Raw genomic sequence first — 21,921 nt, 5'->3', positions numbered from 1 at the left:
ACTTCTTAATAAGTAGTTTACCCTGTTGCAATGAGATAGTATCCTGTGCTCATTTTTTTGGATGCCCTAGGAAAAGGTATTTCCAATCCAGTATCAGATATTTTTACTTTCTAAAGCTGGAGGTAACTTCTTTTAACAGTTTTAAAAACATTACAAATGCAAATTCACTTCTGGAACAAAACACAACATTCATTTCTTAGACTTTCAAAAATGCTAAGAGGCTTTTAAAAATATTTCTGCTCTGGACGTGATAATTGAGCACCAAAATCAAAATGACACCTGTGGGGACTTAACATTTCTCCAAAATACTCCCTAGATATATGATAGTATCTCCTGTTAGTTCAGGAGATTCCTTAGCTATTATTAAGTGCTCATTCCAGCTAGTCAGTGTTTCAGTTTTTAGGTCAATTCTGATTGTATCTGAAACAAAAGACCTGGTCTTTAATGCCTTCAAAATATTTATGCCACCTAGTGTTAATTACCCTTTCTCTTCCTGGGCAAGTACCAGAAAGGACATCAGAATATGGCATCTTAAATGACAGCTTTTGATAGTCACAGAATCCATCAAACAGGGGCTTTCATTTAACAGGTAAGAAAACTGAATGCAGGGTGGGTTTGAACTCCGGGTCCTTGCCTTCTAATTAGAATTTTATTCTCATTCCATCTATATTCTCTATTTTATAAACATTTACCATGTTGTTTCCTCCATAAAAGGAATTGCACCTGAACTTACAACCTGAGGATCATAATAACCTCCAGTCTAAGAGGGTAAGAGGATAGTAGGAAAATGTCATGTGGGGAGATTTGGGGCTCTGGTCTGAGTGTAGTTGGAATTGCATGGTGGTTTCTCCCCTTGGACACTTGGTTAGTGGAGGTCCAATCATACTAGACCCTCACCACAAAGTTTACTTCTGAGCACTTTGCTGCAAAATAGGTGCCCTGAACATGCTCTGTATTAAGTTCAGGTTTGGTTTAGATTTGGTTTGGAGTTTGTTTTACTTGTCTCTAAATGATTTTGATAGAACTTCTGATTTTAAAAACATTATTTCCTTAAGGAATTTACATGAAGGCTTGTAAACCAGTTCAGGTTTTGGTTCATGTCCCTTTGAAAATTGGGATCTTAGAAAAGTTAGAACTCAGAATGTCTGACTGAAAAATAAGGCTTGATGGGAAATCGAGTTCTGTGTGCATTGTAGCATATCAAAATCATTTCTGTAATATTAATACATACTTTCAAGTATATAATAAATTAGTTTATTTAAATAAAAATTATCCAGATATTCAAATTATTACCAGATTTTATAAGAGATAAAAGGACTACAAATGCTGATTAGATAAACAAGTATGATTTTGTGCATGTGGATTAAGCTTGGCACAGGAATAGTTCCTACATGCCCGGGTGGCTTCCATTCATTTGTGGTTCTCACGCATTCATCATGTAGCAAGTGTAGTATAGTTTCATTTTCAGATCCTAGGGAACATTCAGTTTAGTATATGTGCTGCCGAAGCGAGCACGGAACATTCAGTTTAAAGAACCAAGGCAACTCACATTTCATGAGCAATACACAGCATTTTAAAATCTGCTTAGGAGTTGCTATTTTTTGGTTTGATGTTTCCCCCCTTAATTCTTACATAAAATATTTTAAGGTTAACTCCCCTGATAGTGGAGAATAGTTGCTTCAGTTGAGTACTGATGGTAAAAATTTTGTTTTTCAATATAAAAGTAGCTTATGTTTTTAACTGGTAACATAATAAATTTACTATGAACCTTAGGATAACTGCAAAGCATACTAAAAACACCATATTTGAATTTATTTGTTGATACATATTTGAAAACTCTTCTGTCAGTTGTTACTGAGCGGGAGATTGCCAAAGCATAGGACCTTGTCTGACAAAATGACTCAAAGCCCAACACGGTTTCTGGGAGAGACTGGGTATAGGTTCATGGAACTCTTTGTTCACTCATTCATTCAGTTTCTACTATGTACTGGGCTCTGAAGATAGAAAAATGAATTTTTCAAACTAATTGAACAGACAGACCCTCAAAGCTCACATTCTGTTAGGGAAAATCACAAATGAGAATAGATCATAATACAGTTGTAAATTCATAATAGAGGTAACCCATTTAATTTGAGCACCAAAGAGGAAAGGTCCCCAGACTGACTGGGAGGAAGTGGAAAGGATTGGGAGGGATCATGGTCAGCAAGGGCTTCCTGGAGGAGTTGACACCTGCACTGAGTTATAAAGGAGTGGGAAAGGAGCGGTGGTAGGTCAGAATGGTGCTAACACGCAGGACACAAACTGTTAGTTAATTGTTTTTTGTTTTGAGTAGACCTTCTTCCCCAGTGCTATGTGGAAGACAAATTTGAAGAGAAGGCTAGGCACAAGAGAGCAGTAAATTTGTTGAAATGGTACCAGTGAATCACGATGGCCTAAACTTGCCGTTGCCAGCCATGAGAGGAGAATAAACCAACATTTTATAATTCACATCAGTCTTTCGTGACTGACTGACTCTGGGCTGAGGGAAGAGGAGGAAATATCAAGGATGATACTCAGGTTTCAAGTTCAGTGATACCAGAGACAAGTACAGGGTCTAAGAGCAGCTCCAGGGAGAAAAATATGTTCAGTTTCAACATCATTGAGTATGAGGTACCTGTGGGTCAAACTCAGGTGGATATGTACAGTGGGAAGTTGGGACTTGAGTTTGAAGCTCAGGCAAGATGCTAGAATTACACATCTGGAGGTCATCAGCATGACAGAACTGTGGCATCTGAGTGCAGAATGGAGGGACTTAATTGAACTGTTGGTTTGGGGCTCTGTAGATAGAACCTTGTCATCCCATCAGGCCCATGGTTTTTCTCGAGCCACTGAGACATGGTTGCCTCTTTCCACTATTTCCTTAGAACATTTGTGAAATGAAATATGTCCCAGTCCTATCATCATTTCTCCCTGTGCTGAGAAGTAATTATATATGGCACGTAACTGTATCTTCCCATACAGCACTCATGGCCAGGTTCCGTGGATAGTTCATCTACTCCATGTAGACGTTCATCTTCATTGCTTATATTCACCTGGCTCTCTGTGTACAAAATTTGCTTTTTTTTTTTTTTTTCCTTTTTCTTGCAGGAACTTCTTTCTTGATTCTCAAGTTTTTCTTATAAATTCCTAAGACAACTTCAAGATTAAGTGTAAGTGACAGTACTTGAAAGGTGTCTTCCATTCGTCAAGGTTAAATCATTCCTTTTGTTATCACCACACATTGTTCGTTGTGGTTTGAAAACAACCATTTCTCTCCTTAGGGAAGGACCATGGTGTTTCTTCAGTCAAGGTCCCACAGAAGGAGTTCAAAGAGTTGCAGCAACCTGGCGTGAGTAATCCCTGATTCCAGGTAGTGATGGGGGTTGTGTTTCACATTTTGCTTTATTTGACAAACATGTGAAAGACGGTCACTAAAAATAAGAACAGACCAGGCTTTGTTGCAGCTGAGTGGCTTGGCAAATCACTATACAGAGGAATCTTAGGACATGAAGGATTTGATACTGGGATAGAATCCAGCTGTCCTCTGAAGGGAAGTAAAATATCCTTTTTAAGAGCACTGAAGTTCTGGGATTTTTCTGGAATAACCACCTTTGTGAGGTATGGATTGTGTCCAGGGACTGTAACCTGAGAGGAAACAAAAAACCAATCATCTGAGTGATTACAGATGTTTCGTGGTGCCAACACTAAAAACACTGACATCCACCACTAAAATGCAGCCTTTATGAAGTACACATAACCAGCTGCCAGGCCCCCCAGGCTAGGAACAGCTAGCTTCAGGCCGACTCACTGAATGATCTGTCCAGGGCCTGCTCCCTGGAGTTAGGAAGTGAAATAACGCAACCGGTCTTTTATCTGGAAATGTAAGCTAGGAGGGAGAAGGAAGCCACAGACTGTGCTCTCCCCATCATTTTTATGGAGAGCAAAGGTAAAGATTTGACTGTTACCCTTTGTTCCAACTCTGTACGTAATATCCTGATTGGGTATAGAGATTACTTATAAGTGGAATTCTGTTCTCAATTTATTCCACTTTCCTTGCAGCTGATCTAAGTGTACAAGTTTATTGCTTCCTCAAAAGGCTATGATTTTACCTGGCTTTCTCCCTGAGTCTGAATCTTCAGCTAGATTGATTGATTGATTTCAGTGGAGCAAATCAGGAAAAATAGGACAAATGCTAAACTAAATAGAGATGATATCTACTGAGAAAGACCTTTTTTAAGAGAGGCTTTATTTATGTATTTGACAGAGAGGAGGAGAGGGAGCAAGAGAGACCAAGGGAGTCAGCAGGTTGCGAGCCCCCCATTTGGGGTGGGGGGAGTGAGAGGGAGAAGAAGACTCTCCATGCAGTAGAGAGCCTGACTGGGGGCTCAATCCCAGGACCCTGGGATTATGACCTGAGCTGAAGGCAGACCCTTAACCTACTGGGCCACCCAGGTGCCCCTGAGAAATACTTTTATTATATATGGAGAAGGAAAAGAATGGGGGAAATCATTTACATAAGCACCAACTGGTATATATTTTAGTCATTCATTTCAGCTTCCAAAGTCTTGCCTTCTAGCCTTGTCCTAGAACTAGCAGCTAAAGCCAACAGGTACTACATTAGTCTAAAAGGAAATGAACAACTCATAACTTTATAAAGGTGTGACTTATTTTTGGGATTACATAAAAGTAACTTAGATTCATTATAAGGACCCCCCCCCCCACACACACACTTTTTTCATGGAATGGAAATGTCACTGTAACAGGAAAAGGCCTTTTTAGGCATAATTTATAGTGAATTGAGGTCTTTCCAGTTCTAGGAGAAATTCTTAGGATTAACAGCTGATGGGCCCCACTGGTGGGCTCTGTAGGAATAACCTGTGAAACAGAGAAGCTCTGAATCCTACAGTTTTATGAACTGCAAAACATGTCTTTCATTATTTCACCTTTAGGACATAACAAAATACAAAACCAGTTTTTACTACCAAGTAGATGACCACCTCTTCCCAGGAGCCACTCTGCACAGAGTAACTGCTTGTAGCTCACAACAGATCCACTAGGCAAAGCAGAAGAATCTTGAGAGTCTTAGAGAAAGTCATGTAAAGACGGAAGAGGCACAATCTGGCCTTATTAAATCAGGTATTTATTCATTTAGTGCTTTCACATACATCTAATTTGGGCTCAGCCTAGTCCCAGCCTCCCTCTAGGAATAAATGACTCAAACATCTTCATAGAACTAAACCTGGAACTTGCATTGATTAGGACTCACCATCATTTGCTTATGAAAGGGCTGCAAAATATGTCTGTCACTTGCTTTATATAGCGGTAAAATTTATGGATCAAAATTTTTTAATAATGAATTTTAGGAAACTTGTGTCTCAATCCCTTTTTTTAAAAAAGATTTTATTTATTTATTTGACAGAGATCACAAGTAGACAGAGGCAGGCAGAGGGGTGGGGGGAAGCAGGCTCCCTGCTGAGCAGAGAGCCCGACTGGGGGCTCGATCCCACGACCCTGGGATCATGACCTGAGCCGAAGGCAGAAGCTTTAACTCACTGAGCCACCCAAGTGCCGCCCCCATCCAATTTTAATAGCACAAATTATGTTTCATGAAATGGCATTGAAATGGTATTCTATGAAATTTGGAAGTACTTTGGCTACATTGTTTAATTATTCTTACTAATAATAAGGTTCATTCCATCTTTTATCATAGAACATATCCAATAGGTTTTTGGCTTCTATTTAAAATACTGCCAGTTGGGAAAAAACATGATTTGTTTTGTATGTTCCTATTATTCCCACCTCTCCCAGTCCCTGCCAAAGGCAAGTCTAATGACGTCCTTTCCTTCTGTCCTGATGTATCTACTTTTGGGACTTCCCAGACTTATTTCAGATTCCTTCTAGGCAAGTACTACAATTTCTGAAATGCTTTAGTAACAATAGTAAGGATTGTATACTTACATTTATTACATAGGACCCAGGCAAGAGAAGAAGATAATACTCTCCAAATTTGTTGGTTCTGTAAGGGCAGATATGTTTTCTGTCTTGGACTTCTACAATTACATTGGGTAATGGATTTCCATTCTGATCAAAAACTTGACCCTTTACACCTGCAAGATAAAAACAACATTAAATGTTAACACTACATTTACAACCTGTGAAAAAATATTCTTGTAGTTATTTAAGAGAAATACACCCAATATTTATTAAGCTGCTTGGATAATAAGTATTTAAGGCAAACGTTTCCAAAAAATTGAGATATAATTGTCATAAAACATTAGTGTCAGATGTACAACATAATGATTTGACATATGTATATTTGTGAAAAGATCATAATGTATCTAGTTAATATACTTCAATATTTTTTGTTTTGTTTTTATAAATGAATGCTAAATTTTGTTAAATTTTTTTTTCTGCATCTATTGGGATGATCATACTATTTTTATCTTTCATTTTGTTAATGCGGTATATCATGCTGATTGATTTTGCACATGTCAAGTCCTCCTTGCATCTCTGGAATAAATTCCACTTGATCAAGGTCTTTTTAATGTATTGCTGAAGTTGGTTTGCTAATACTTTGTTGGAGGATTTTTGCATCTATGTTCATCAGGGATATTGGCTTCTAATTTTGTTGTAGTGTCACTGGGTTTGCTACCAGGGTAATGCTGGTCTTGGAAAATGAGTTTGAGAGCACTCTCCTTTTTTTTCCCCCAAGAGTTTGAGGATTGATATTAAATCATCTTTAAATGGTGGACTTCACCAATGAAGCCATCTAGTCTTGGGTTTTTGTTTGAATTAGTAATAAAAAACATGCCAAAAATCTCCTTACTAGTAAAGGATCTGTTGAAATTTTCTATTTTTTCCTGATTCAGTCTTGGTAGGTACTTGCTTCTTTGGATTTCATTATCATCTACGTTGTCCAGTTTGGGGGTATATAACTGTTTAGTCTTTTATGATCCTTTTCATTTCTGGGGTATCAGTTGCAACATCTCTTTCATTTCTGATTTTGAGTTCTTGCTCTCTTTCTTGGTGAGTCTAAGCTAAAGATTTATCTTTTCAAAAAACCAGCTCTTAGTTTTATTGATTTTATTCTATTGTCTTTTTAGTTTCTATTTCATTTAATTCTGTTCGGGTCTTTGTTTCTTCATTCTCCTTTGAGCTTTTTTTCTTTCTTTTTTTAGTTCGTTGAGGTGTAAAGTTAGGTTGAGAATTTAAAAAATTTTTAAATCCAGTATAGTTAACATACAGTGTTATATTAGATTCAGGTGTACAATACAGTGATTCAGCAATTCTGTGAGATTTCTGTTTCTTAATGCAGGCATTTATCTTTCTGAACTCTCTTAGAACTGCTTTTGCTGCATCCCTTAAGTTTCGGTATGTTGTATTTTCATTTCATTCATTTCAAGATTTTTTTGTTAAAGATTTTATTTATTTATTTGACAGAGGGAGAGAGATTACAAGTAGGCAGAGAGAGAAGGGGAAGCAGGCTCCCCGCTGAGCAGAGAGCCCGACGTGGGGCTCGAACCCAGGACCCTGAGATCATGACCTGAGCTGAAGGCAGAGGCTTTAACCCACTGAGCCACCCAGGTGACCCTCATTTCAAGATTTTGATTTCTTTTTTGACCTACTGGTTGTGTGGTGGCACGATGTTTCATCTCTGGATATTTGTGAATTTTCCAGTTTTCTTCTAGAAATCGACTTCTAATTTTATATCACCGGGGTTGGAAAACATAGTTGATATGATTTCAGTCTTTGTAAATTTTTTTAAAAGATTTTATTTGAAAGAGAGCAAGAGTGAGAAAAGGCACCAGCAGGGAGAAGGGCAGAGGGACAGGGAAGAGTGCTCCCCACTGAGCGGAGAGCCTGATGCGGGGCTCTATCCAGGACCCTGGGATCATGACCTGAGCCAAAGGCAGATGCTTAACTAACTGAGCCACCCAGGTGCCCCAGTCTTTGCAAATTAAGACTTATTTTGTGGCAGGACATGAGATTAATTCTAGAGAATGTTCCATGTGCACTTAAAGAAAATGTGTATTCTGCTGCTGTTGGATGGAACGCTCTGTATATGTTAAGTATCATTTTCTGTCTGGATGACGTATCCACTGATGGAAAGTGGGATATTAAAGGCCTTGCTGTTACTATATTGCTGTCTATTTTATCCTTTAGGTCTGTTTTTTTTTTTTTTTAAAGATTTTATTTATTTATTTGACAGAGATCACAAGTAGGCAGAGAGAGAGGAGGAAGAGGGCTCCCCACTGAGCAGAGAGCCCGGTACGGGACTCGGTCCCAGGACTCTGGGATCATGACCTGAGCCGAAGGCAAAGGCTTTAATCCACTGAGCCACCCAGGTGCCCTCCTTTAGGTCTGTTAATGTTTGCTTTATATAGTTAAGTACTCCTATGTTATATCATTTTGTTGGATTGACTCCTTTAAAATTCTATAATAACCTTGTTTCTTATTGGTTTCTTAAAGTCTGTTTTGTCTGATATAAGTATAGCTATCCCAGCTTTCTTTTGGTTTCCATTTGTATGGAGTATCTTTTCCACCCCTTCACTTTGAGTCTACTGTGTCGTTATATCTGAGGTGAGTCTCCTATAAGCAACATATATAGATGGGTCTTATGGTTTTTTATTTTTTTAAATCTATCCAGTCCCTCTTTTGGTTGGAGAATTTTTTAAAAAGACTTCTTTAGGGACACCTGGGTGGCTCAGTGGGTTAAAGCCTCTGCCTTTGGCTCAGGTCATGATCCCAGGGTCCTGGGATCGAGCCCCATATCGGGCTCTCTGCTCCACGGGAAGCCTGCTTTCTCCTCTCTCTCTGCCTGCTTGTGATCTCTGTCTGTCAAATAAATGAATGAAATCTTAAAAAAAAAAAATCTATATACCTTTTAAAAAATAAATAAATAAAAGACTTTTTTATTTGACAGAGAAATCACAAGCAGGCATGGCAGAGAGGCAGGCAGAGAGAGAGGGGGAAGCAGGTTCCCCACTGAGCAGAGAGCCTGATGTGGGTGTCAATCCCAAAACCCTGAGATCATGATCTGAACCTAAGGCAGAGACCCAACTCTGGGGTCCTAAGGCCTGAGCCACCCAGGCACCCCTTGATTGGAGAATTTAGTCCTTAAAGCAATTACTGATAATTATGTACTTATTACCATTTGATCATTGTTTTCTGGCTGTTTTGTAATTCCTTTGCTCTTGTTCTCTTTCTTTGCAATCTGTTGGTTTTCTGTAGTGGTATGCTTAGATTCCTTCATCTTTTTTTACAAGTAGGTTTTAGCTTTGGTTACCTTGCCTTGACACTTACGTAAAACTGTAACAGTCTATTTTTAAGTTAATAATAACATGATTGCATTCTAAACCTTTCTATCTTTACTCCCTCCTGCCTACATTTTACATCTCATTACCTTATATATCCATTAACAAACTATTTTAGTTATTTTTCCTACTATGTCTTTTTAACCTTCATAGTAGTTTTATAAGTGATTAACCACTACATTTACAACATTAGATTGTTCTGAATTTTATTAAAGATTTACCTTTACCAGTGAGTTTTTGTGTTACTAATTAGTACCCTTCCATTTCAGCCTAAGAAAGTTTCCTTAACCTTTCTTGTAAGCCTGGTCTAGCGACGATGAACTCCTTAACTTTTGCTTGTCTAGAAAATCCTTTCTCTCTCCTTCAATTCTGAAGGACAGCTTTGCCAGATATTCTTGGTTGGCAGTTATTTTCTTTTAGTACTTTGAATATATTGTGACACTCCATTTTGGCTTGCAAAGCTTCTGCTGAGGGAAAAAACAAACAAACAAAAAAACCTTTCATAACATTATGGGGATTCCCTTGTATGTAACAAGCTGTTTTTCTCTTGCCACTTTTCAGATTTTCTAGCTTTAACATCTGATGCTTTGATTATAACATGTCTTGGTGTGGGTCTGAGTTCATCTTATTGGGAACTCTCCGGCTATCCTGGATCTGGAGGTCTGTTTCCTTCCCTAGGTTAGGAAACTCTTCAGCCATTCACACAAGTTTTCTGTCCCTTTCTCTCATTCTTCTCTTTCTGGGACCCCTGTAATGCAGATGTTGGTATGCTCGATGTTGTCTCATAAGTCCCTTAAGCTATCTCGACTCTATTTCCTTCTTCTCTTTTTGCTACTCTGACTGGATTAGTTCCATTGCCCTGTCTTCAAGTTCACTGATTTTTCCTTATCTAGTCTGATGTTGAATCTGTTGTACTCTTCACCTTTGTGACTTCTATTTGGTGGTGCCTTATAGTACCTCTTTGTTGAAATTCTCATTTCATTCATTAACTATTCTGAGTTCAATGAGCATATCTATGGTCCTTATTGGAACTTTAAAAAAATATATATATTTTTTATTTGACAGAAAAGGAGAGAAAGAGTGCATGCACATGAACAGGGGCAGAGGGAGAAGCAGGCTCCCTGCTGAGCAAGGAGCCTGATATGGGACTTGATCCCAGAATCCTGGATCATGACCCAAGCTGAAGGCAGCAGCTTAACCAGCTGAGCCACCCAGGGATCCCTATTGGAACTCTTTATCAGGTAAGTCACTTATCACCATTTCAGTAAGGTCTTTTTTTGAGACTTTATCTTGTTTTTTTTTGTTTGTTTGTTTGTTTGGAATATGGTCTTCCAGTCCTGGAGGAGTGGTCTTTTGTAGATGAACCTCCTCATTCAACTCTGTGCTAGTTCTTAGTTGTTTCTCAAACCTTTGTGATTGTCTTTATGCTTAGTAGTTCCCAGTAGTTGAGGTTGTGCCCAGACCTATCAGTACCTAGAGTCAGGCAGATTGTATGCCAGACCCTCAGACAGCTTTCGAAGTATGCAGATGAACCTCTTCCAGGGGAAGACAGGGATGGATGTGCCTCCGGTTCCCTTTACACCAAGCCCTGGGGTGAGAGCCAGTTAAGAACTGTTTGCTAGTGTCCTGTTGGAGCCATGAACACAAACACTGAACACCTGAACAGTGGCTACCAGAGCTACTGAGAGATATCCCCTGGGAGGTAACCCCAAAAGCTGGGGCACCAGATTCACGCACAGACTTCCTTCTGGGAGTGACTGGTGACCTGGATGGAGGGAGAGTGCAAACACGGTGTTTGCCGGCCTCCATCTTTGGAGACTATTTCAGTAGAGCCCTAGAAGTGTGTTAAATTGGATGCCTGCCCCTCAGGTCAAAGCTTTAAGACCAGCAAACAGGCCTTTTCCACAGAAAAGCCCTGGGCATCTTTCAGTTGGCTGGCTCTGCACTGGGCTCTGGCAGGCAGCCAGGTGCACCTTTGGGGCCCCTTTAAGAACTATTTCCCAGTTCGCTCTAGTCTTGAGGGTCTTGTGGATGCAAGCCCTGTGACTTTCAAAGATAGGGGTTTACAGGGATTGTTTGGGTGTGGCTTTTAAATCCGGCACAAAGGGGCTCAAACCTTTTGCTGCTTGGAGTTGTGAGCTCCTTCTACTTGGTTGCTGCAGCAGGGATGGGGCATACGGCAGACTGTGTCTCAGCCTCTCCTACCCATTGCAGTATAAATTTATGCTCATTTGCCCAGCCTGTAGGAATGGCTTAGGTAGTTTCTGGGTTTCTTTCAGAAGAAACTGTCCTATATGTAGCTATGGAGTGTGTCTGTGGGAGGAGATGAATTCAGGATCCTCCTACGTTGCCATCTTGAGCCAGAACTTGGTAAACTTATTTCTGAGGTAATTGAAAATACAGTCAAGCTAACAATCAGATTTATAGGCTAAATTTGTTTGTTGTCAAATATTCCATTTATAGAATGTGCTGAAAACCTAAATCCATGCCTGTCCTTTCCAAGTTGCTTACTCAGTCACCAAACTACTACAACATTGCCCTTGGTAGATTCCGCTAAATCCTAAATTAAAAATTGCCGGTGTATTTACAACAAATTGGGGAGGTGGTGGTTCCTGGCTGGCTCAGTCAGTGGATTATGTGATTCTTAATCTTGGGGTCCTGAATTTGACCCACATTGGCTGTAGAGATTACTTTAAAAAAAATGGCAGTGTAGTAACTTACAATAAGATACTTACCTATGTGGGACTCAGTAGTTTTGTCCCATGGTCAAACTATATGGGAAACAATTATAATCACAAGATTGCTTGGAAACATGGAATTGATTAATGGTGACTTATTACTAATAACAGGAGTGAACATTTATCGTTAGTGTATTTTAGGCTGTATGGAAAATGCTTAACATGCATGCTCTCATTGAATCCTCACATTAATTCTAGGATGTAGGCAATATCACACTTTCACAGATGAGGAAACTAAGGCTTTGGATTATTAAATAAACTTAAGCTCCCAGAGCCTAACTGTAAATCCACACTACTCTCCAGAGTCTGTACTGAACCCGACACCATACCCCTCACCTCAAAATTTCAGGAGTACAGCCAATAAAAGATCATTTTAAATGTTTTAACAGTTCACCTTCCACTGTGTTCACTTAGTGACATATCATCTTAATGACATGAGAAGAAGCCACAAGGAAAAAAATGACCCTGAACTAACCCCCAGACCAATTATTTACTGCAGCAGAAAAACATGAAGCATATATTAGTTTCCTTCAGAAAAGTTTAAAATGTTAAAGTTTTGACAGCAACAAAATCTTTGCCGTGAACAGCAAGCAAACTTCTGGTTGACCCCAAGCTGCCTTTTACTTTCCTAAATTCTTGACTCTTCATTCCTTCCATCTTAAACCACAAGGGGGCAGGGTTGATGTGCTTATATATTTTTTAATATATTAAAAATATATATATATTATATTATATATATTATAATATATATATAAGCATATACATAATATATGCTTATATGTTTTTAAGTTGGTTACAGGGACAGGCAGATAAATATTCTTTATAAAACCTCGTGTAAATGGACTTGTAAGCCCTCCAAATTAATGACAGTCATGCTACAACGTGCATGTTACTTCACCGTTTACAAAGCTCCTTCAGTGGCATTATTATGTCAGCACAATACTTTAGAGCCCACCTTAATTCAGTGCTTGGAAAATAACACTTATAGCTAGACTGAAATTCCAGAAAGACTAGTGAGGTTATGTGGAGCATATTTTTTGTTCAGCTGCACTCCCACGTCGATATTGATAAAGGAGAAATTTTAGAATAGGCAGAGGAACACCAAATAAGGGAATATAATATAAAGGCTAAATTACTATGTGCTCATGATGAAAATCTAGTAGCAAAATACCGGAATATTGATCAAGAGAGGACCCAGTAATCTTAATAAATGCTAAGAGGATGTTGATGAAAAATTACTTTTTAACAGCCCTTATCACAGGGTATCAGCCTACTTCATACATGTCTCACCCCTCTGAATTCACCAATAATCTTTGTGTACCTGTGCTGTGGGGGTGCTGGAGGCTAGGGAGAGAAAAGGAGGGTGGGGCATGTATGGGCCAAGGGACCTTCTTAATTATCCTTGCACTCAGCCCTGGACCCCGTGTGCTTCTGACTCTTCCCTCCATCTCTCCAGCAGGTAGAACGCTTTGCGGTGAAGCATGCAGATGGTTCTAGGTGTCGTGTGGTTATGCAACCCTCCTTGACTCAAACCCACACCCACTTTAGCCCTGCAGAGTAGCCTAACTACATGCCAATTTCTGAAGCCATTCTGAACGGAATAAAAGCACTTGCACCCTGGCCATGCAGAGATGCAGCCTGGCTAAAGAAGCTCAAACCGTACGACTCTACCACCATCACAAGCACTGTGTTTCTCTGGTGAGTGGTTTCCAAAGCGTAGTCCCTGGACCCACAGCACCAGCATGTCCTTGGGAAAGGTGCGCCATTCAAGACGCACTAAATCAAACTCCAGGGCTGGGCCTGGCAATCTGTGTTTTCACAAACCCTCCAGGGAGTCTGCTGTACAGGGCTGAGAACTACCACTCTTGCCCCGGTTGGTCTGTCCCCCATGATAAAAGCTAGACAGTTGTCACAGGACCAGGCTGGGAAGACGGCCAGCACCAGCTGGGTCATTGGGCAGTTCTAGGGTGTGAGCGCTTTGCAGCTAATGGTGCGAAGTCAGCACCCCGGTACTAGAAAAGGTAAAATGGCACGTCTAGTGTTCTCCGGATCTGCGATACTGTGTGACAAATGACAGGCAAACTGGGAATTTTCTAGATGGGTGATGACATAACAGAGTAATAACCTGTTTTCCTCGAGCTTTTGCGAGATTTCCCGGTCATTCAATGTGAAAAAATTTGAAGTACTCTGGATTTTTCACCCCCATATTAAAAGCCACACATCATGCTTTCTCTTCTATGAGCTGACGGGCATTGCATTTCTCACACGCTATAGATATTCATGCAGAGAAAATTCTTAATCATTAGTTCTGGTACTCAAATGAGGCTATACCAGGAAAACAAACAGGGGCTTGCATTTCCTCAACCCAAAGGTTTTTAGTATATGTGCTGCCGAAGCGAGCACTCCTCAACCCAAAGGTTTTGCCAGATGCTATGTCTTGTGTTAACAGGAATTAAAAAAAAAAAAAAAATCTTACAAACCTAGGTGCACCTGTTTTATATATTCAATCAGTGAGGCCTTGTTTTTATTCCAGAAGAATGGAAGCTTCTCCTCATGAGGATATTTACAGCATGACAGCTCCAACGTAATTTCAAAACACTGGGCCCAGATGTAGTTGTAATCTTGCATTCCACCTAAACACAAACATATTTAATTTTTTAAGGTCTAAAATTGGAATGTAGTCAAGTATCCTGTACCTTGGGCACAAGTGAATCAGACAGTTCCAAGGAAAGTACATGTGAACAGGAAAAGATGAATCTGACATATTCGCATGTAAACTCAGGACTTGACATTTTATTAGCCAGGCACGAACAGGCAATCCTAAATACTCCTATACGGGTAACTGGATCAGAGCTGACCCAAGTTCAACCATGTACCCACAGAGGGGGAGGGGGAGGGTCATATCTTTTTTGTCGATCACACAATACAAAAAGGATTCATCAGCATACATTTCTTCGTAAATTACATTCTAAAACACACATAGAATGATACTTTTTAAAAATTATTCACAAACCATTCATAAATACACTAGGTAAACTAAGTACACTCATCTGGAGAATAATGGTTAACATTTAGTGAGCATTCACTAGGCCTGGGTACCATCTGAAAAGTTTGTCATGGCAGTGACTCCCCATGTCTTAGAGACGAGAAGACAGTCCCTGAGGGTGAGTGACATGCCAGTGAGTACAGAGCCCAGCACAGGCCGCCATGCTCCAGGCCCTGTGCTCCTGCCCAGGACTCAGAGCTACTTCGGGGATAAAAGGAAGGGGGCCCGGCTGGCTCTCAGGAGAGAAGAAACGCATGCCCCCCTCCCAGTTCTCATCTCTGGAGACACTATTTTCAGAGGGTTATAAACTTATTTCATATTTCCCAGATGCAAAACTTTTCACATTTTAAAATCTGAATTATCGATCTTAAACTTGATGACTGAAAAACACCATTGTCATTAGATTGTCCAGAAACATTTTCTTTCCTTCCTTAGTGGTACAGTGTATTTTATAATCTGTGGCATCTTGGATTTGATGAAATATGGTAACTTTGAAGGAAGTTACTTTCTGCCAGATTTTAACTTGTTAAACTCGATATCTACCTAATATGTATTCTCAACTCCATCGAGAAGTAGTGAGTTGGGGAAAACAACCTCATGTTAAGAAAATAGTCAAAATATTGTATCAGAATTTTATATTAAGTAATATCTATGTAGGTCTAAATTCTAGCAGGAAGAATTCCTCTGTCCTTTGTATTTACTTACCTTCTAAGTTTTGTATTTCTGACCTTGTTTTCACCAAGAAACAAGAGAGAAAAGGAAGAAAGAAAGAAAACCGAAGTCCTTGGCTGGATGCTTCTCAGGTAGAAAGAATGTAAACAGCGGAATAGGTGTCCAAAGAGCGCAGGGGTGGGGCTGCTAAGTGTGGAGTGTGCACGGCTCTGGATAAAGGGGGTCAGGCTTGGGGTACAAAACCTCCAGACCCAGCCGGAATGCTCTAAGCTCCTCACAGTGACTGGCTCTGCCTGCTTTTCTTCTCTGGGTACACCGTGTCTACTCAGGTCCACTTGGGAACAGTTCCCGACAGCAACATTAGGTTCCTGGACAGCAACGTTAGGTTCCTGGCTCATTTCCCACACCTCTGGAGCTGCCCCAAGGGTTGTAGACTGCCCCCAAGGGACAGCTCTTTGGCTCTGCCCCGGGTGGGAGGGAGCCCTCTGCTGCCTGTAAAGAGTAAGGAGCAGGGACCAGGCCTGTGGCAGGAGACAGCAGTGTTTCAGGGACAGCAGGGAGAAGCATGGGCTGCTGCAGGGTCTCACTGGCCCCACTGCTTACACGGAGGTCTCTGCTAACTTACATTGCCTGGTGGAAGGCTGGCAGAGACATGAAAGTACCAGCTCGGGCAACGAAACAGCATTGCTGGCGCCTCCACAGTGACACCAGGAAAGGGGTCTGTGCGCCAGGACGCAGCCCACAGTGTGCTTCAGACAGGGACCCCTGACCCAGTTTCTAAGGGGGCATCGTCCACTGCGGCCATAGCCATGAGACCTGGTCCCCGCCTGCCCTCTCCCAGGCCCCTAACTAGCCCCAGTTCTCCTACACCCCTGGGCTCGCTTGCACGATTCTTTTCACAAGAACATCCTCCTCCCCGGCCCTCATCCCGTGATCCCTACATGGCAGACTCCTTATTCCCTCCCTCATGGGCCAGGCAGAAAACTAGAGCCCCCCTAACCCACCTCGTATCCAGCTGGAGAAGCATTTTTGTTCAGTTTCCAAAGTGGCTTTAAAAATCATGATAGCTCATGTACAAGTTCAGCTTATTTTACAAACCAGACGGCCTGGTAATATTTGGATCCCACTGGCGCGTGGTCATAGTAGCTGGATTAGCAGCTGCCCCTGGTTGATGTGACAGAGTGTTACACTTCTCCAGGGTCTCTCTATTCCTGATTGTATCCTGGCCTTCCACCTCCTTGGCACACTGTACCTTTTCTATAAATCTCTCCTTTTTATTCTAATTATACTGCCACCACAATTACTTAGTTGCACGCTGCTCTTTCCTATTAAGCCTGAGGGTAGGGGCTGCGTCCTGGCAACTTTCCTGGCGTAGTTCCCTGCTCACATAGGTAAACACTGAGCAAGTATCTGAGCAGCTCTTGGGCAGTCACCGTACCCCCCCCCATTCCCCTCCTTCTGCGATATTAGCTAACAGAGACATGACAGAAGGGACAGCATCATGTGTAACAAACTTTGACAACTGCTGGGGTCTACAAGAGCCAGCTGGCATCTCTGGAGGCAGGTGAGAAGGAGAATGCTAGAAGGGAAGAGACACTTACCTTTGAGTGGATACCAAGAGTAGCCATTTGTGATTCCATTAGGAAAGTTCATTTTGTTCTTACACCGGTCTCCTTTCTTCATGGTGGGATTTCTAGAAGCGTAGGTATGTGCAAGGTATTGGAAAACATCGTCATCAGGGGTTAGGCTACGGGAGTGTGATGTCCCTGTCGCTGTGTGTGAAAGACAAAGCAAGACTTTTCTGTTGGCATCAGAGTATGAGCACTTGGAAACGCATGGGGCGCCGTGTCAGCAAACACGCCATGGCTTCACCTGCAGAAACCCTGCTTTCCCTGAGGGCCCTCTACCACTCCCGAGTGCTCCTCGTGTGTCACGAACACAGAGTGGTACCACACAAAATAAACCAGATGCGTATTCCAACTCCTCCTGTATCAGCTTCCAAGTTACACATCCTCTCAGTCCCTCTCGCTAATTCCTCAAGGCTGGTGAACTCTCCTTGCATACTGTAGTGGTTAAATAAAGGCACTGCTCTCATTTTAAGTCCTCATCCCAGAGTTTTAAAAGGAGTCAAATGACTGCTCCTAGAATTAGCAAAGAAGGGTACGTTCTGGTTTTATTTTGTTTCTGGCCTTTTGCCTACGTGGGGTATTCCAACCCAATTTTACTATCTTCCCGGTGACCCCCCAGTAACCCTGTGGGTCGTCAGGTCGGCCACACTGCCCACCTGTGGTTTATAAACGGTAGGACGGGTGGCTCAGAGGTGAGCAAACGCCACCCCTGGCAGTGAAGACAAGAAGGCACACTCCTCCCCTCCAGAGGTCGGCTTTGCAGCCCACTTGGAACTCAGGAGGCCAGGCCGGCCATTGTCTGCTCACCTGGAACACCATTGTCAAACGGGTAGCTGGCCACCAGGGCACCGCCGTGGAGGTTTGCAGAGAGGACAAACGTTTCTGTCTTCAGCCACTCCATGATGGCCACAGTTTCAGGCTGCCTTGATACATTGTTAAATTCAAAAGCATCGGGGAAATTTCTGTTCAGGTCATAGAAGTTAGTATTCTCCCTTTAAAAGAAAGAATATTTTAGGGTTTCCTGATGGTATGTGAGGGAGTGGATTTGTGCCGCGTGTATCACTTTGGTTTGTGCCCCAAGTGTTCTTCCAGATGTGAACACAGGGAAGGTGGACACTGTCCCAGGAGCCTTGGGTGGGCCACACTTGGCATTCACGCACTCCGCAGCCCCTCTGTGTGACCTGCTTTCGCCAATGGGATAGTAGCCCCTGTGCGGTAAGCAGGGCTATGATAAGTGTTTGCATTTGGGGGCTTTTGCTCTTGAACACTCTCTTCGGGAAGCCTGAGCCTCTGGGCTAGCCCTGTGGAGAGTCTGCCTGGGGAAATGAGGAACCCAGGTGACAGCCAGAATTGAGACTCCAGCCATGTGCCAGGACCCAGCTGAGGCTCCAGACAGGATGGTACAGAGATTGGCCAGCCTTGCTCTGGCTTGTCTAAATTCCTAACTTACAGAATTGAGAGTAAATAAAAAGGATTTAATTCCCTCAATTTAGGGATGTTTTGTTGCATGGCAACTGGTGACAGAAACATGCTACTTTATACAAATGTATTTCTGGAAAATGGGCTGGCCATGTTTAAATACATTAGAAAAACCTAAAGTTGAAGGGAATCAAGTGGTGAGATTTTATATTTTTTTATAAAAGCAAACAAATGTTTGGACAAATATAAATGTATACTAGACATTTGAGAAATTCTAAACTTCCTGAGGCAGATTGCAACAACATAAACTGTTTAAATCAGAAACATTATAAGACTCCCTGTTCTTTTTCTAAAGACTTATTTACTTATTTTAGAGAGAGAGCGAGCATAAACAGGGGGAAGGGCAGAGAGAGAGAGAGAAACAGACTCCCCACTGAGCACAGAGCCCAACAGAGAGTTCGCAGAGCTCGATCTCACGACCCCGAGATCATGACCTGAACCAAAATCGAGTCAGGCACTTCACCGAATGAGCCAGCCAGGCGCCCTGATTCCCTCCTCCTTTTTCGGTTAGTTCTTGTACTGGCTTAACAAACCAACTGGTAATTACTGAGGGCTTAGCTAGGCGCTGGAGATTTCACAGTGAGCAACAGGAGCAACAGAATTCCTGCCCCCAGGTAGCGAACAGATTCATGTGGAGAGAGACATTGAACAAGAAATCAGACCTTAAAATTTGTGCTACGAGGGTGAAGTGGCAGGTGCTATGAACCAAGGGCCCAATATAGGACAGGTCAGGGAGGGAGTCTTTGAGCAAACACTGTTTAGCAGTGAAGGGGTGAGGAGTGGGAAAGGAGGTCGCGCCTGAGACGAGAAAGAACCAGGTCGGTCCAGGAGATGAAGGAGACTCCAAGCGGCCAGGGAGTGGTGAGCGAGGGCAAGCAGCAGGGTGGGCCCAGGAGTACAGCGTCTTCTTGGGGATTTTACTTTTCATCTTCAAAGCAGTGGCAGCCTGAAGTGTTTTCAGCATGGCAATGACATGACCCAGGCTGAGCTGGTTCACTGTCGAGGCCATGGGGTGCTGTCTGGCAGGGGCCTTGTTGTTCTAAATGGACCAGCCCAGCCTTACCTTCCATTACTGTAAAAACAGTCGGGCTTTATGACCGCTTCAAAGCCGTCTGGGTTCATGGAAGGCATGAAGTGTATCCGGGTGCTGTTGATTAAATTTGTGATTTCCAAGTCTTTTCCATCCTTGGTTACAAGATGTTCAATTAAATGGAGTAGCAGCTCCCGCCCCACGGTCTGTATGTGTTAAAGACAAAATGGGATAGTATTAGGTCAGAGGAAAATAGTCCCTAAAGCCCAAATTCCCCAGTGAGGGATTCTACTACAGTTTGGTATTTGAAACCAAGTCCAGCTGTGATACCATGTGGCGGCTCTGCAAGTGGCAGTTAGTCACAGGGGGTGCTAAAAACTGTTAGCAAATTAAAAAAAAAATAAAATAAAAAAAATATGTACCTGTCTGTAAAGAATTTACTTTTTACAAAATGAATTAGGTGGGATAAAGGTTATGCTTACTACGTTTCCAATTTGTTTCCCTTCCAAAACACTTCCTGGAGTGGAAGGGCAGAGGTGGTGTTGAGGAGGGCGGTGCGGACACACGCCGTGGTGTGTGTCTCGGCCAGCAGCAGGGTGACAACCGCTGCATCAGACACGGTAGACAAATGTAGATTTTAATAGGGAAGAATTCAGGTTTGTAACAAGCATAGCTTAAGTAGGTTTCAGACTTTAATATCCCCCTATTTCCAAACTCCCCTCTTGAACACTTGTGCAATGTTCGACGTATCTGCATATTTCTGATGGCCACATTCTTGTGTTACCGAAACTAGAGTCATTCGCACATCATCCTCATAATTTTTTTTTTTTGCCGTATCTTCTATACTGCTGCTTTGTTTATATTTTCTTTAAACTGGCACACTTCTTGCTTACAGAAGAAATGAAAAACCTTTGTGTCGTTACCATTTTGCTAGATAGGTTTCTGGAGTACACTGTTAAAAAAGCAGGACTATGAGGGGCGCCTGGGGGCTCTGTGGGTTAAAGCCTCTGCCTTCCGCTCAGGTCACGATCCCAGGGTCCTGAGATCGAGCCCCACATCCCCGTATCGCATCGAGCTCAGCAGGGGGCCTTCTTCCCTTCCTCTCTCTGCCTGACTCTCTGCCTAAATAAATAACATCTTAAAAAAAAAAAAAAAAGCAGGACTATGAAAATAAAAATGGTCATATGCACCTGATTATCTTATGTAGCACCAGTGACTAGGAAACTAGAGACCTACAGGAGATCTCGTTTTGTAATTCCCAATGGTGAGGACTATTTTATTATTATTTTAAAAAGTCATCCACATGTCAGCCTCATTACAAAAAGATTTGACTAGACTCGATCACGTGTCTCTATAATCCTGGGCTCAAGGAGTCTGCTTCTGAGAAAGGAATGCTGGCCTCTTACCTAGGATCAGCTGCTGCTGAGGGCTAGTCCCTGGGAAATGTGGGGCCGTGGTGATTAGGGGCTGGCTCTAGAAGCACTCATGGAGGCAGTGAGTAGGACAGGAGTTTCCAGTTACAACTCCAACCGTATGAACTCACTGCGGTGCAATGGATGAGTAATCCTCGAACGGTCATTCCTCCCGCTAGTCCCCCCACTGGCAAGGAGAGAACCTACATTTTATGACTTTGTTATCCTAATGAACATGGAATACTTAAAATCGGGACTCAGGAGATTTGGAAGATGTAAATTACATATTCACAGGTAGCCATCAATTTCAGAGTGGAAATATATTCAATTCTGACTTCACTTTTTTCCTACTTACTTCTATCTTCTTCTACTACCTTGATTTTTATTTTTAGAGTCAAAATTGTCAGCTTATGGGGCACCCAGGTGGCTCAGTGGGTTAAGCGTCTGTCTTCAACTCAGGTCACAATCCTGTGATCAGCCTTACAAATGCTTCTCCCTTCTGCCTCCACCCTTGCTCACTCTATCTCTCAAATAAAATCTTAAAAAACAAACAAACCCACCCACAAAAAACTGCCAGCTTGAAA

The 21,921-nt window shown here is 42.0% G+C and overlaps 1 protein-coding gene across 1 annotated transcript in view; it reads right to left on the bottom strand.

Annotated features, from left to right (window-relative positions):
- The window catches only part of CPM (carboxypeptidase M), a 74,564-nt gene continuing 52,643 nt past the window's right edge, over nt 1–21,921 (bottom strand). Inside the window, exons 4-9 of the mRNA XM_044227578.1 lie at nt 19,959–20,131; nt 18,224–18,408; nt 17,390–17,560; nt 14,551–14,703; nt 5,977–6,125; nt 1–3,663 (exon numbers count right to left, since the gene is read on the bottom strand). Coding sequence (XP_044083513.1) covers nt 3,421–3,663; nt 5,977–6,125; nt 14,551–14,703; nt 17,390–17,560; nt 18,224–18,408; nt 19,959–20,131 — 1,074 coding nt within the window. The 3' untranslated portion in view covers nt 1–3,420. The remainder of the gene's footprint in view (nt 3,664–5,976; nt 6,126–14,550; nt 14,704–17,389; nt 17,561–18,223; nt 18,409–19,958; nt 20,132–21,921) is intronic.

This window comes from Neovison vison, chromosome 12, assembly GCF_020171115.1.
Source record: "Neovison vison isolate M4711 chromosome 12, ASM_NN_V1, whole genome shotgun sequence".
NCBI classification, from domain to species: domain Eukaryota; kingdom Metazoa; phylum Chordata; class Mammalia; order Carnivora; family Mustelidae; genus Neogale; species Neogale vison.
This window is presented reverse-complemented; position numbering and strand designations above follow the sequence as displayed.